Source organism: Narcine bancroftii, chromosome 3, assembly GCF_036971445.1.
Source record: "Narcine bancroftii isolate sNarBan1 chromosome 3, sNarBan1.hap1, whole genome shotgun sequence".
Taxonomy (NCBI): domain Eukaryota; kingdom Metazoa; phylum Chordata; class Chondrichthyes; order Torpediniformes; family Narcinidae; genus Narcine; species Narcine bancroftii.
In genome coordinates, this window is record NC_091471.1 from 112286048 (window position 1) to 112301801 (window position 15754).

Sequence of the window (15754 nt, forward strand, 5' to 3'; positions counted from 1 at the left end):
TTTCTGTAACTTTTATAGTTTTTTTTTTGTCACTTTTCACAACTTTTGAGGAGAGCAGGGATGATCAATCTAACCCCACGTCATCACGTGGCACACCCTGTGCGAGTGTATTTTTAAGGAAAGAATACAGAACAGTGATCTGTAATATTGCATGCTATTTTGAACCAAACACAAGATAGAGATGAATTTAAGTAGAGTGCTTCACAGTCCTATCCAGATGATGGAGCCAAAGATTTTAGTGAGCTTGATAAAGGCTCGCATAGTGATTAGTACTACTTCCTACATTTTCTTTAGAGTTGTTATGTGGTAAAGATCATCTCCTCTGTGTCTCCAGATGAATGGAATCCACAAAGAGACTCAGGGAGCACTCAGCCACTGGGAAGAGACAATTGAGGAAGATAGGCAATGATATTCCCTGTGGCTGACAGCAGGGACACCTTTGAAGTTACCGCAGACAGATTTCTTATTCTTGAAACTGACTTGAAGATTATCACAATTACCTTAACTCTGAAATCCTCTGGGGTATATCCTCCTCTTCCTAAATATGGTAACTAAGATTGTGGTTTTGTGACTGGGTGCTCTTCCCTGCCAATAGTCAGAGAACTGTGAATTTATGAGAAATTTTGATCTGTTGAATCCCATTTCCCATCTCAATCTGGAGAAAATTAAGCAGTTAAGTGTTTGCATCCAGCAAGTCTTGAGCAACGTTCAAGACCTGGGCTGACAGGTGGTAACTAACATTCACTTCAAGCACATTTCTAATAGGAGGATCTACCTATCTCTAATGATAGTTAACAGCATTACTATTTCCAAATTCCATGTCATCAACATTGACCATATGTTTATCTGGACCAATCACATTCATACTGTAACTACAGGTGTAGTTCAAGGACTCACTATTTAGAAGCAAAGCCTTTGGAAGGCATAGGACAGATGTCTGATGGCTTCCTCTCCACTGCCTGGCTGCATGTAGGTAAAATACACAAACTCGGGATCAGCATCACATTTGATACCCCATCCTAAATATTTCACTTTCTTTGCAACTATTACACAATAGTGACTATGTGCACCACCTGCAAGGTACAATGTAGCACTTCCCACAGCTTCTTCAACAGCTTTTTCTATCCCATAACCACCACCACCTTGAACATACATAGCAGATTGATGCAAGCTTCCCCTCTGCCATCAGATTTCTGAATGAACAATGAACCATAGACACTACCTTACTTTGTATTTTTTTTCTTGCACATTTTATGATTTACTTTGTAATGTGATTTATATAAATGTTTGCACTCTGATGCTGGCACAAAACAACAATTTCCGTGACATGATTATAACGATAAATTCTAAATCTGAATCCTTGATCAATGCTTCTCCTATTAACCAGTGGCTAATTGTATTTTTTTAAGGGTCATTTGATTTTAAGTATCTCAAAATAAAAACAGAAATTTATTTCACAATATTAATATCTGTAATATGAAAAAATTAATTCAAAGTAATCAAAGGTATATCCAAGTTCCTATACCAGTAGCAAGTGATGAAATTAATTCTCATAAATGCAACATTTAAAGTTGAGTATTCCTTCAATGTATCAATAGAATAGTTTTCAAAGGATGAGCTCTGCCAAGAACCTCGTTGCCTGAGTCCTGACTTCATCTTTTTTCCATCGCTTCAATTTGAAGATGAAGTGCAGTTTGTAGTCTTGGCTTTGGTTTTCTGAACCGTTTCATCATCCCCATTACGGAGATCCCCTACCTCTGCAGCATCATTCATCTTAGGTCCTCATTAATGAATTTTCTACTTCCCAGTTTCATACTACAGTATTCTCCTGGATGATTTAATTCAAAATGCCGTTACTCACATCACAACTCATAATAGGTCCCACTTGGTTAAAATTTATTTTCTACCTGATCTACACTGTCACCCAATTCAATTTAACTTTTTTCATCCTGTATTTCAAATTCTTAATGTCCTTGCTCCTTCCTATCTAGATACAAACCTCTGTGCAATCCTCCAAAATATGTGTTCCATCAATGTGGCATCTTGAGCTTCCCAATTTTCATCACTACAACAACAGCCCATGTGATTTCACCTAGCTGGGCCCAAAGCTCTGAATTCCTTTCTTAGGTCCAAGCCTTCAGTATTGGCGATGGCAACTCCATTCTCAACATCAGGTGCAGACCCATCCACATTGAAGAAGTCACCTCGGGCTCTCGGGCAGGAACAGGGACCTCAGGCTCTACAATTCAATTGAACCCTCCCCATAACCGGTGTTTATCAATCCCTTTTCGACGCCCTGCCATTTTTCAACTCCTTAGATTGTCCCATCAACCCCTAGGGTTCGATATTGACCACTTTAAAGACATCCAAGTTAATTGCCTATTGTGCCACAGAATAAAAAAAACCATGTTGCACAAGATGATGATAAATATAATCAGTTATATTTTTATCATCTTCCCCACATGTTCAATGCAGCATTCCTTCAATTTGTGCTCAAGTTCCTATAGTTGTATCTGAACAGTCTTCTGGCACAGTAATAAAAGTATTACCAATGGCCTGTGCCAGAATCCAAATATGTGGGAAATTTTATTTTTTCCCTGCCAAATCATATGTAGTAGTGATGATGTAATCCATTTACTCGAATTTTTTTTTAATTAAAAGATAACTGCTGTGAGGAATGGTTGCAATTTTACTTGCAATCAAGATGGCTAAATGAAAATACCATGAGTCCTTACGCAGTATTTCAAATAAGCCATAGGGCCATTGAAAGTTTGCAGACCTTTACTATGCAAAGGACTCCTCTTACAAACCATCAACCTACTTCATTACAATGAAAATGAAATTGGAACAAACCAACACTTGCATGAAAATTATGTGAACTTTTTTTGTTTTTCTTTTACTTTCTCTCTAGGTCAATTTGTATAATTGATACCAAAGAGAAAATGTACTTGCACGTACTTTAGGTCTTTGTTAGTGCCATTCCAGTGGTGTTCTAATACACAAAATTTTATTTTGCTGTAGTACAACTAAAATTATAGAAATTTATAGTACAACATAAAAGTATTTGACCCAAATTGTTATAATATCCTAGACTCCCTTTGAATCTAGTATGTTATAACATCAAACGTTTTCTAGAAACAAAGTAGTCAAGTGCCGATGTGTGGTCGATTCTTCCCCTTCCCCGTTAGTCCAGTTAATGCTAAATATTTTTTATGGGTCCACACACACATCTCATCATTTTTTTCTTGTAATTTGTTGAACAAATCTTAATGGTTATTATATTTGTATACCACCCTATCTTTTCTTTTGAAACAAACAAAAAAGATTACTCATTTGCAAAACTAAAACCAAGGAGGAAATTTCTCGTGAGTTGGCATGTAGATTTAATGGTAGAGAACAAAACAGAGCACATTTTGCCACACGACAAAAGTCTATAATGAAAGGAACAGATCAGATAATCCAAGAGGGCATACATTTAAGGTGAGATTTAAAGGGAGTCTGAGGGGCAAGTTCTTTTCCATAGAAAATGGAGTATGTCAGGGAAGGTGGTGTAATTACTATATTTAAGAATATATTTAGACTGACACTTAAATAGGCAAGGCACAGGATATTGTCATAATGGAAGCAAATGGGATTAGTCTGCATGAAATGAAGGACCCATTTCTGTGATTAATCATTTTATAAGGTACATTCATCTTAGACAACAAGGAGCTTTTACCTCAGCCAGTAAAAGAATGTGAAGAAATATCAATATACTATAATTTTCTAAACCTTTAGATTTTGAATGTTTGCCTTTGTAACAGGAGTGCACAGGAATTTAAATTTGCCACTTTTTTCAGGGGGCGGGGTCAGGGAACATGCAAACCCATGGGCATATTATCTAATTTGGGGGGGGATTATTGGGATAAAGGATCAACATAACTCCTTCTTGCCCCATCTTGGACTGGAAAATTGCATATTTAATGTATTTAAAAAGTATGGAAGGAAAAATGCTACAATACTCAAAATCATACTAGAAGAGGGGAAACTACCAGAATCCATCAGGGGAAATCCATCATTTTATTTTAGAGTCATGAACAACATAAAATTCCCAAAAATGCATTTGATAAAATTTTTCACACAAGATTTTTTTTTTTAAAAATAACTTTTTTTAAGATAAACTTAAGGCATTTTCCAAGAATTACTTTGGTAAGAAACAAGACTAAAGTGAGCAATTAATTTTAAGGGATGTGAAAATAAACTGAGTATTAGATTTTAACCTTCATATGCACCAAAAGGATTTGTATATATAATTGCATATTTTCAAATAGCAATTTACAAAAAGTAAAAATCACTACCAAACAGCAATGTGATGAATAGACAATTTGTTTTAGCAATGCTGATTGAAGAATAAATATTGGCTGGGACATCAAAGACTTTCACTATTTGAATTATTGCATCTTCTACTGAAGCAAATATTTCAGCTCAAGGGTGTAAAAAGTTTTTATAAACATTTCAAATGCGTCAATATTTTATTGTGTTAGTTATTAACTCAAGGGTATAACACTACCAATTAAATCGTAGTTGGTGTATTAATAATCAAATGACAAGGTGACTGGAACAGTAAGCGAAAAATTAAGGGAAACAGTCAGAGAAACTTAACATTTCAAGATAATAGGGTATGTTTGAACCGGAGTACTTCAGTCATTAAAGAACAAGTGGATTTAGTGCGATTTGAAAGAAGTGTATTCATCCATTTTAGTCGGCGACTGTATTTAGCAACATAATGGATTCGAATGTATTAAATAAAAAGTGTGTATTTCCTCTCTGTTAACTGCAATGTTCTCGTTAAATTAGCTTTCTTAAAAATTTACATGATGTGATCCATCCATATTTCGACTTACAGGGCACTGTACATTTGGGCGTCGACGGGAAATTTCCAGGGTCCAGATAGCATTCTGGCTGTCTTCTCTCAAAAATGGATGCAATACCTCGTCCTAAACCAGAGTTAAATGATTATACCTATGCACCAAAATGTTCTCACATACGCAACCACCTTTACAACATTCCTCTAACGCAGGAAGTTGGCCAGCAGGCGAACGGCGCCATAAAGAGCGCAAGAAGCACAGCTCAGACCCATGACCTCGCCCTTCAACTTCCGGCGATCGCCGGCGCGCCCGCCCCTTTTTAAGCAGGTGATTTCCCCTCGCATGCGCACAGTCCCCACCACACGCCGCGGAAGAAGCAGGTGATTTACCCTCGCACGCGCACACGTCCCCACCACCCGCCGCTCCGCTCGAATTGACGCCGCACGCACGAACCAACGGAAGACAGACACGACTCCCCACTTCAAGCGGTCGGGCCCAAAATTGCGCCCCCGCCCCGCCCCGCCCGCAATGAGCTCCGTGATCTTCTGTTTTGCACGGCACTGTTGCATGTGGCTAGGATCGACCATTCTCAATAAATCCTACGACGAGCAAAATGTATGGACTGATTAATAAAATAATTACAGCCGGGCTCTTGCCATCTGACTAATTCATTCTCCCCGGGACGTGCACAGACATCGATCGCTTGATTACCATAAACACCGGGACTCAGTCCCGGAGAAGGCCAGGTGGCAGAGATCCGGGTATCCTTGCTCCTCCTCCTCGTCGTGACGCACGCGCTGGTGTTTGATCGTGTCAAAACAGCGAAGAGGAGCAGTGGGGAAGGATAGATTGTGCCGGCGGTTCTGAGATCGCGAGGCCCGGTAAGAGAGCCCGAGCCCGGAGCGTCCTGTCGCGCAGGAGTATTTACGGTGCCGGCTAGGGGGGGTTGTGCCACGTCCAGTGTCGCCGTTGGAAACCGTTCAACTCGGGGGGGGGGGGGAAAGTATGCATTTGTGTCAAGAGACTCCGCGTAATAAACAAATCACGGCATCTAAAGGCGTCCCCATTTTATGAATTGTTTTCTGTGCAAGTGTTAACGTCGTCATCCTTAATGTGTTTCCCAAACGATTCAGGATGAGAAATTAAAGTCCTGTTTACTTCTGTTCTAGCCCTTTTTTTCATTTCCTATTGGGTTGTTTTAGCATTACTTTCTCGAAACTTGGCTTTGTTGGGAATGTACGAAGGGCATTTACTTTAAAATGTGCATGTTCTTCCAATTTAAGGAATGCCGTCTGCCTGAGGACGTTGAGGCTAAGTTGTCATGGTATGAACTGGCCAGAACCACGAATGCACATTTCCTTTCGTACCATTTTGTGTTTATTTTCGGTCTACACCAGTTAACAGATTCAATTTAGAATGAATGTTACATTTAATAAATTCAAGATATTTTTCAAATACCAGCCACTAATTTTGTTTCGACAACAAACCTCCCATAAACCTAAAATATGCCATTGCATTCGAGTATCTTGGATTAATGACGTTTAACTTCAGTTTGAAATCTTGGGCATTTGTCTTTGCTTCTTCCTTGACTTTAAAGCCCCAATCCAGGTACAATTTAGATTGGCTGCAGACGCCTTGATTGGAGTAAAGACTCCGAAATGCTGGAGACACTCGTCAAGTCTTGCAGTGTCCATAGGAGGTAGATCTATTACCGACGGTATGAGAAGAAGCAGAAGTAAAACGCGAAAATCTCTAGATACCGTAGTTGAAGAAACTCAGCAGGTGAAGCAATGTCTTTTATATGGCGAAGGTTTTAAAAAAAAAAATTATAATCGTTTTGGGCTTGGAAAAATATTGGCAGGTGTCAGAAGAAAAGAGGAGGGGAGAGTGGTGGTCACAAAGGCAGGAGGTAATAGGTGAAGAAGGGAGGGAGGCAATCAAGGGGAGGATGAGAAGAAACAGGCAGCGTCTTAATAAGAGATGGAAATTTTAGAAACCATTTTATCAATTCCGCGTTAAATTCCCTGAATGTACATTTAGGAGTTTGGTCCTGTTCAGATGATGCATTGAATTGTTTAATATCATGTGCTTTTCTATTGCAGAAAATGGTAAAATCACAAATGTTAGCAAGTGAATTTGAAGTAGTTTTGGTGAAAGTCATTCATTTCTATTTGCATTATACTTCCGATGGAAAAGTTGATTTATAAATAGGTGACCAGATATTTACATAATGCACAGCTGTTTTTGAAAAAATCTTATGCAAATTGGGTAAATGTCTTATTCTGCTTGTCTTTCCCTCTAATGTATTTATTATTCATAATGAATGTACTATAGAAATGTGATCTGAGATCAATGTTTTTTATATATATGTAAACCACTTTTTAAACAAAAATAAATAAATATATAGTTGCTACTGTTTTGTGACTCCAGACTGTACAAATGTAATCCTGTCCAAGTCTGATAAAATCTTTAAGTTGAACACTGGAACCTAATGGCAAATCCTGGAGATGAAAGTATGTTTCAATAACATTACCAAATAAGATGTGTGAACTTTTGATTTTATAAGTGTCACTTGGTAATTAATTTGTGATTTTTTTTTTTAAACACTCAAAGCCACAGAATTTGTTTGTTTCAACAGCAACTGGCATTAAAGTGTAAAACCTCATTGATGTTAATCTATCTTCAGACTTGAATGACAAGAGTAAAGAAGGAAAAACAAAATGCCAAATCGCATTAACTCGAATGGCCATCTGAACCCAGGAATTGGGTTTCTTCCTTGATCTCAACCTCGGGCACCTTTTAATATGTTTAAAAATTGCAGCAAATCATTAGTATAATTGCACAACATGAAAAAAAAGTAACTTTTAAAAAATCTCAAATGACTAAATGAATCTTACATTTTTGCATTATATGAAAATGGCAGCGCTGTTGCATCTCTAATCACTGGAATCTGGCACAAGCTGGTTTCAGATTAAGACTTGCTTTTTTCCATTACATTGAAATAATGAACTTGATGTATGGTTGAATATTTAACCTACACAAGTTACACTTGCTGTCATAGATTTTATGCATACTGTATAGTGTTGTACTATTTGCTGATTGAGAACCTACAAAGATTCTTAAAACTGTAAATTATAGAATGATTTGGGACTGTCCCTATTTAATGCTATTATAATTGTTTTCGTTGACTTAATCACCAGAGACTGGCTGGCGGAAGCTTTATCCTGTAATGGCGGAAGGAGGTTTTGACCCTTGTGAATGCATCTGCTCACATGAGCATGCTATGAGAAGGCTGATAAATTTGGTAAGAAGTTGCTCTCTACAATTACACAAACAAGTCTCCACTATTTAAGATGATGGGAATATTTCTAATCAAAGTTCAATACAATTTAAGAATCACAATTTATTGTCGTGAGCAAGTCATGAAATTTGGTGTTTTGCGGCAGCATCGTAGTGCAAGCATTCATATAATCATCTTACAACATTACTTTAAATTTTAAAAATAATAAAAATGGTAGTCTTTGGTTCATTGATTATTCAGGAATCTGATGGCAGCAGGAAAGAAGCTGTCCATGTTGCTGTTGAGGGCTTGTCTTTAGGCTCCTGTATCTTTTTCCTGATGGTAGCAGAGTGAAGAGAGCGTGGCCTGGGTGGTGAAGGTCTTTGAGGGTAGAGGCTGCTCTTTTTTTATATAAAAAAAAAGACTGCCTCATATAGATGTCCTCAATGAAGTGGTCTGGTGCATGTGATGTCGCAGGCCAAGTTAACACTCTGGAGTTTATTCTTGTCTTGAGAGTTGGTGTCTCCATACCAGGCAATGATTATCCAGCCAGAATGCTCTCCACGGTACACCTGTAGAAGATTTTTAGAGTTTTCAGTGACATACTCAATCTACTCAGATACCTCACAAAGTATGGCTACTGGTGAGCCTTCTTTGTGATTGGATCAGTGTTGACATCCAGGAATTTGAAGTTCTTCACCCTCTCCACTACTGAGTCCTTGATGAGGACTGGGTTGTGTTCCTCTAACTTTCTTCTGAAGTCCACAGTTGAGCACAAGGTTGTTGATGTTGCACCTTTCAACGAGCTGATCTATCTCCTTCATATACGCTTCCTCATTGGCAAACTTGTAGATAGCATTGGAACTGTGCCTGGCCACACAGTAAAGCAGTGGACTAAGCACACATTGTTGGGGTGTTCCTGTGTTGATGATCAGTGAGGAGGAGACATTGTTTCCAATTCGTACTGACTGGTCTTCCAATGATATGTGTATTCAGTATCAAAAAGTAATGACATCCTTTAAAATTAAGTATACTTAAAACACCCCAAATATATTACATGAATTCATTCATAAAAGTTCACAGTAATCCAAGAAGATTTAAAGATGTCTTAAGGAGGAATTGGAGGCAGGGGTTTGAAGATGGAACTCTGCAGCACAGAGTATGAACACTAGAATTGGAGTGATTTGGATGTGGGCAATAAGAAGGTCTACACTGAAGGTATTTGAGATTTATAGGGTTGAAGTAAATTACACGTGTTGGATGGGATATAGGCTGACCCTGTTAACTTCTATTATTGTTTTCATTTACTTAATTGCCAAAAGCTGGTCAGAGCATTGGTTTTCAAACTTTTCTTTCCAATCATATACCACTTTAAGTAATCCCTGTTATTAGTAAGAGATTATGGTGGTATGTGAGGTGGGTTGGGGGGGAGGGGGGTAAAGGTTGAGAACCACTGCTCTAGATCTAATTGTTACTAAAATATTTTGCTTGAGAAAAATTGTCAATGGCTCATTTTCTTTGGAGTTATGAAACCATGCATATAATGAGTTGGTTAGGTACAATTAAAAACAATGGCTTTCAAGCTTTCTTTTCACTCACATACCACCTTAAGAGGAAAAAAAACATAAATGCAGGAGAAACTCAACAGGTCAAACAATGCCTTTATGTAGCAAAGGTAAAGATGCATCACCAACGTTTCAGTCTTGAGCCCTTCATCAAGGTGTGGGGGACCATGAGCGATGTCTGAACAAAAGGGGGGAGGGAGATGGTGAGGGTGGGGGGAGTCTAGGCTAGGTGGAGAGAGAAAGGAAGTAGGAACTGGAATAACTAGTTAAAGGGGAGGGAAAAGGGCAAGCTGATTAGTGAAATGCAGTGAACTCAATGTTCATGCCCTGAGGTTGGAGGGTGCCCAGACGAAAAATGAGGTGTTGTTCCTCCAATCTGTGGGTGGTCAAGGTGGGTTAGTGTGAAAGGCCATGGACAGACGCGAGCTTGAGAGTGTGACTCAGAAGTGAAATCGTTGTCTATGGGGAGGTCACTTTGTGGCGGATGGACAGGAGGTGCTGGGCGAGGCGATCTCCTAATCTGCAACTGGTCTCTCCAACGTAGAGAAGGTCACAGAGGGTGCACCAGATGCAGTAAATGAGTTCTTTGGGAGGTACAGATGAAGTGTTGCTTCACCTGAAAGGCCTGGTTGGGACCTCTGACTGCGGTGAGGGAAGAGGTGTGGGTGCAGGTATTACACCTCCTACAACCATAGTGGAAGGTGCCGGGGGCCAATGGGTGGTGAGGGAAGTGTGCACAAGGGAGTCATGGAGGGAGTGGTCCCTACACCCTCTTCGATTTTTGACAAATACAGTTCTTTGTATTTTTATTATAGAAAGGAAGTAGTAAGATCACTGTTAGTATTGAATGCTTAATCACACTTTGCACTGTTGGGCACATTTTAATTCGACTGCTATAACCACATCAACATAACAGTTGGTTATTCACTAGTTTCGGAGCAAATTTCTATGTTAATTTTGGATCTATAAAAGTGAAAATGCTACAAAGTAAATATTAGATATTTCCGTCTGAGTCAAAATAAAATGAAGAACAAAGTCAAATATAGATTACTTTTGTGTCGGTCTCAATGAATGAGGAATTAAAACTTGAAAATTAGTGTTTTCTTTTGACTGTACAGCTTGGGGTGAAAAACTAATTCTGAATTTAAAAATGTAAGAAATACAAGCGGCAGTATGCTTATCAGTTCTTTCTGCCTGATCCAAATTATAGAATAAAATCATTGATTGCCTTGTACCTTGGTGGCTTTGGTTATCTTCCACCCACACTTGCATATCTGATCATTTACTTGATATTTAAAAATCTATTGATCTGTGCCACAGAGTTCCTGTGACATATATAATCAAAATCTGCATCAAAGTTTGTATAATTATTATTTTTCTTGAATATTTTTTGATTTTCATAGACTTGCAAAATTCAAACACAGTATAATCTTTCAACTTTCATACAATATACAGAGTCTGTGTTTTCTTTTCTTTTCTCCCCACCCCCACCCTTATTCTACTGAAAAAACAGTCAATTAAATTGTACAGATACAAATTCCAGTGGGATCATACACCCCAACAGAAACCTAGGAAAAATCCTAGGAGAAAAATGGTCCTCGATACACCTGATCCATTTCTGGCACCAGGTGTCCAGGATTTTATTACCCAGAGTTAAGGATATCAAATTATTCTGGTTCAAGGGCATATTTCCATCCAGTATATTGTTTTACTCTTTTCCATGTTTGGAGTACATGCTTTAGGAAGGGCTATCTGTTTTCTTTGAGAGTAATTTGTATCCCACTTGTATATGAATTCTTCGGCTATCACTTCGCCTACCAAGTGTAGTCCAATTTGCGCCCATGGTGGGGGGGGGGGGGGGGGCTCCCTCAAAGAGTGAGGTGATAAACCTGGGCTGTCCAGTAATACTTTTTGCAAATGGGTAATTTTAAACCCTGCCCCCCCCCCCCCCAAAGTTTAATCCCATCTCAACTTTTCCATGGAGATTCTAGCCACTTTCCCATTCCATAGAAACCTTGGAATCACCTTCATTCTGACACATTTGACTCTGCTCAACAATGTTATGGGCAGAGTCCTCCATCTAACCAGATCCTCCTCATTCTTCCTGAGCAAAGGAAGGTAATCAAGTTGTGTAAGTTATGTACATCTTTATTTACTTTAATTCACAGATATTTAATGACTTTTTGTGGCCATTTGAATTGACTTCCTTGTTGGTATTGCCCATAATCTCCATTTGTCAAATGCATTATCTCACTTTTATCCAAATTTACCTTGTAGCCCGAAACCTTCCTGTAATCCTCCAGTGTGGTCCTTATTCTGGCCAATGACCCCAATCCCCACAGTGTCTGTCAAATATACTAACACATTGTCAGCAAAAAGGTTGATTTTGTGTTCCACCTGACCCACCTCAAACCCTTTATATCTGGATCCTGCCGAATGACTTCCACCAACAGCTCAATGGCTAGTATAAACAGTGCTGGGAACGATGGGCAACCTTGCCTACTTGACCTGCTCAATGGAAATACTGGAGACATCTGCCCATTTGTTATAATTTTCGCTTGGGACTTATGGTAAAGTGTCTTAACCCAATTAATGAATGTTTTTTCCAATCCAAATTTCTCCAATACCTTGAACAGAAAGTCCCACTCCAATCTGTTGAAGGCTTTCTCTGCATTCAAAGCTACAGCTACTCCTGGGTCCACCCCCAATTGTGCCAGGTGTACCAAACTTAGCAGATTGCCTCTTTTCTACAAAGCCCACTTGATCCGGGTTTGTTAATCTTGACAAATATTTTACCAACCTATTGGCCAATGCTTTTGCAATAATTTTATTATCTGTATTCCATAATGAAATGGGCTTGTATGAGGCAGGCTTCAATGGGTCCCTGTCTTTGTTGGGAATCACCGTGATCATTGTTGAGAAAGACTCCAAGGGGGTAAGTGTCTCTGCTGCCTGATCTTTCACCTTCATAAGAAGGGGCATTAAGAGATCTTTGAACTCTTTATAAAATTCAACGGGGAAACCATCCTCCCCTGGCAACTTGCCAGCCTGCAAAGAGCTCAGACTTCATGTTAACCATCTTTGGTGAAAGGGACATTCAACCCCTCTTGTTCCTCCTGTCCAAAATTTGGTAGTTCCAATGAGAGCAAGAAATCATCTTTTTTGGTAGGATCTTTCCCTGATTCAGATTTATATAATTCTTTATAAAACCTTCTAAATATATCATTTATTTTCTTTGATTTATATGAGATCTTGCCTTCCCCTGTTTGGATCACATTGGTTGTTCTTGAGGCTTCCTCCACCCTCACCTGCCAGGTCAACATTTTATGGGCCCTCTTCCCTCAGCTCATAATACTACTATCTAGATCTTAAAATCAACTTTTCTGTCTTGTATGTTTGTAGTGTATTATATGAGCTTTTTATTCACCAAATTCCTGTATTTCTCTTCTGTGCCTGATCTTTGGTATTCCTTTTACAATTGGCTATTTCTTGTTCCAAATCATTAATCTTCTTCATGTGCTGCTTTTTAATACTCCTGGTGTATCCAATTACTTGACCCTTAAGTAAGCTTTCAATGTGTCCTCAGTAGAGGGGCAGTTTGTCTCACATGCATAATTATTCTTAGTAAACCATCAGTTATTCTCAGACTTGTAAAACTGCAGAATGAGCAACAGCAAACCAGAACAAAATGTATGATTTAACACCTTAAATGAGACGACGTACATTTTCCAGTAGTTTATTATCTTTGTATTAGTGCACTTGGTTAGATGCAAAATTGCTCCGCAAAAGAGGTTTGTGTTCTCTGGAGTGGCACAGTTAGCATAGCGGTTAGCACAATGCTATTACAGTGCCAGTGATCGGGACTGGGGTTTGAATCCTGTGCTGTCTGTATGGAGTTTGTATGTTCTCCCCATTTCTGGTGGGTTTTCCTCCAGCATTCCAGTTTTATCCCACTGTTCAAAATGTTCCGGGGTGTACGTTAATTGTGTAATTGGGTGACATGGACTTGTGGGCTGAAAGGGCCTGTTACCATGCTGTATGTCTAAATTTAATTTTTTTTAAATTAAAAATCTTTGGGTTGTTTCATACATATCTGACAAAGATGTAATCTGCTATGTTAAAATATACAAGGTCCATGATGAGGTAAGGAAGATAAAACATGGACCATGAAATTTTGCAGGGTTTTACTGGTCTCTCATATAATTGGAACTCCCAGAGCAACAGCAGTAATGTGATAAATATGACCATTAATTTGTATCCTGCAAGTTCTCCCCAGGCTAACAGCAAATCATTGGCTGAACCCTTATGGAATTTCAGGGTGTGATGTCTGATGTGGTTTCCCATTCAGTTAGTGACTATATAAAGGTACACAATCATTTACCAGACATCTAAAAACTGGAAAGGTCTAAAAGGCGGTATTTTTTCCCCTGGTGCTAATACAGCAGTGAGAGGGAGAAAGAGGGCCGCGCGTGGGCGGGGGGAGATGGCAGCACGACGCGGGCGGAGAGGAGGGAGAGATGCCAGCGCAACTGGAAGGGGGTGGATATGGCAGCACAATTCGGGTGGGGTTAAATCTGGGCCAGCTGGCTTTTGTTCTGCAAACCGGAAAAATCCAAAATTCAGAACACACTGTCCCCCAAGGGTTCCAGATAAAGGATTGTGTCCCTGTACAACGAATGCTTGTGAGTACAGATTTCACAATGTTAGCAAACAAAAATTATTTTCTATATCTTAAGGAGGAAGATATTTTAATGTATTTGCTTTAACAGACAAGTTATTTCAATTGTCCTTCTAAAGATGAAATAAAAGTATTGTTTGGTTTAGCCTCTGTAGTGACTACTATCCATAAAAAAGACATTTGGAGGCTAAGTGGGCTCTTTGACATGTTCATGGCATTCACAACAAAGTTCAGATGAGTTTTAAATTGGTTTATTAATTATCACAAAAAGACTCTTAACATCCGTGGTAATGCTCTTAATAATATCGTAACTTGCTTTCTAACAATAACGTTTAACGACCAGCAGCATCTATAAGAGGGGGTGCAGGGGGTACATTGGTGAGCCTGGGGGTCTCAGGCAAATCAGTGGGGAAAATTTGGGCAAACCTGGGGAGATGGAAACCTGAATGATTCAGGTCTCCATCTCCCTGGCTCTGCCTGATCTCATCTTCACTCTTTCCCTCAACAGCAGCCTGGTCCCCAGATCCTGGCCCAACCGGCAGGCCCATGCACAGTGGGCCCGGTATGTTAGCCCAGCGTCGCCTTCTGGTGTGAACAGCAGGGGCCGCAGTGTTTCAATTATAGATTCATCGTCGATTGGAGTAATGCTATGTTTGTGTGGCAGCAGAGCAGACTTTGAAGTAGGCCAGAATAGAAGGGAGGGGAAGAGGGTCAGAACAAGGAGAAGTGGGGTGAAGGGAAAGACATTGGCATACCGTAGCCAGGTTCTGAGGTCAGGGCCAGGGGGAGCGAGATCTTATGCAGAAGGCACCATGCAGTGAGTGCTGTTGGGGTGGGTGGCGATGGACACTGTCCGACCAACCAGTGGCAGGAGCGGCTCCCAGACCCCAACCGTTAAGTAGTTGGCAGAAAAGTTTGATTTCTTGTGTAAATATCTCACCATGTCTAAAAGTGATGTGAAGAGAAAAGCTTTATCTTTATCAGAGCAATATCCTGTTGACCTTAATGGTAATGATTTTGGAAAAGAAATGTAACACTTACCCTCAATACATAAAGCAAATTTTGTAAATGCACAGTTAAAGCCATTAGATCTGTTGAACTTGTTAACAGAGTACAGACTTGGTGATCTGTTTCAAAATGTTGATATTAGCTTAAGAATACTATTAACAATTCCAGCAACAGTAGCTTCTGCAGAGAGGTCATTTAGCAAACTCGAGCTGATACAATGTCTCAGAAACATCTTGTGGATTTGGCCAGGCTAAGTATTGAATCAAACATTGTGAGAACAATTAATTTTCATGCTGTGATTCAAAACTTTTCACAAAAAAAAGCCAGGAAAACTTTTTTTAAAGTAAACTAAACCTATCTACTTTTTTTCTTTTTA

The 15754-nt window shown here is 39.3% G+C and overlaps 2 protein-coding genes across 3 annotated transcripts in view; one reads left to right on the forward strand and one right to left on the reverse strand.

Moving 5' to 3' along the window:
* The window catches only part of ube2kb (ubiquitin-conjugating enzyme E2Kb (UBC1 homolog, yeast)), a 219081-nt gene extending 213416 nt beyond the window's left edge, over positions 1–5665 (reverse strand). Inside the window, exons 1-2 of one of the 2 annotated variants that reach the window (XM_069924895.1) lie at positions 5559–5665; positions 4884–4976 (exon numbers count right to left, since the gene is read on the reverse strand). In XM_069924895.1, coding sequence (XP_069780996.1) covers positions 4884–4976; positions 5559–5561 — 96 coding nt within the window. In that variant the 5' untranslated portion in view covers positions 5562–5665. The remainder of the gene's footprint in view (positions 1–4883; positions 4977–5558) is intronic. The other variant, XM_069924899.1, reaches the window with a different exon arrangement.
* Positions 5257–15754, forward strand: part of smim14 (small integral membrane protein 14) — a 65975-nt gene continuing 55477 nt past the window's right edge. Inside the window, exons 1-2 of the mRNA XM_069924901.1 lie at positions 5257–5728; positions 8048–8151. Coding sequence (XP_069781002.1) covers positions 8077–8151 — 75 coding nt within the window. The 5' untranslated portion in view covers positions 5257–5728; positions 8048–8076. The remainder of the gene's footprint in view (positions 5729–8047; positions 8152–15754) is intronic.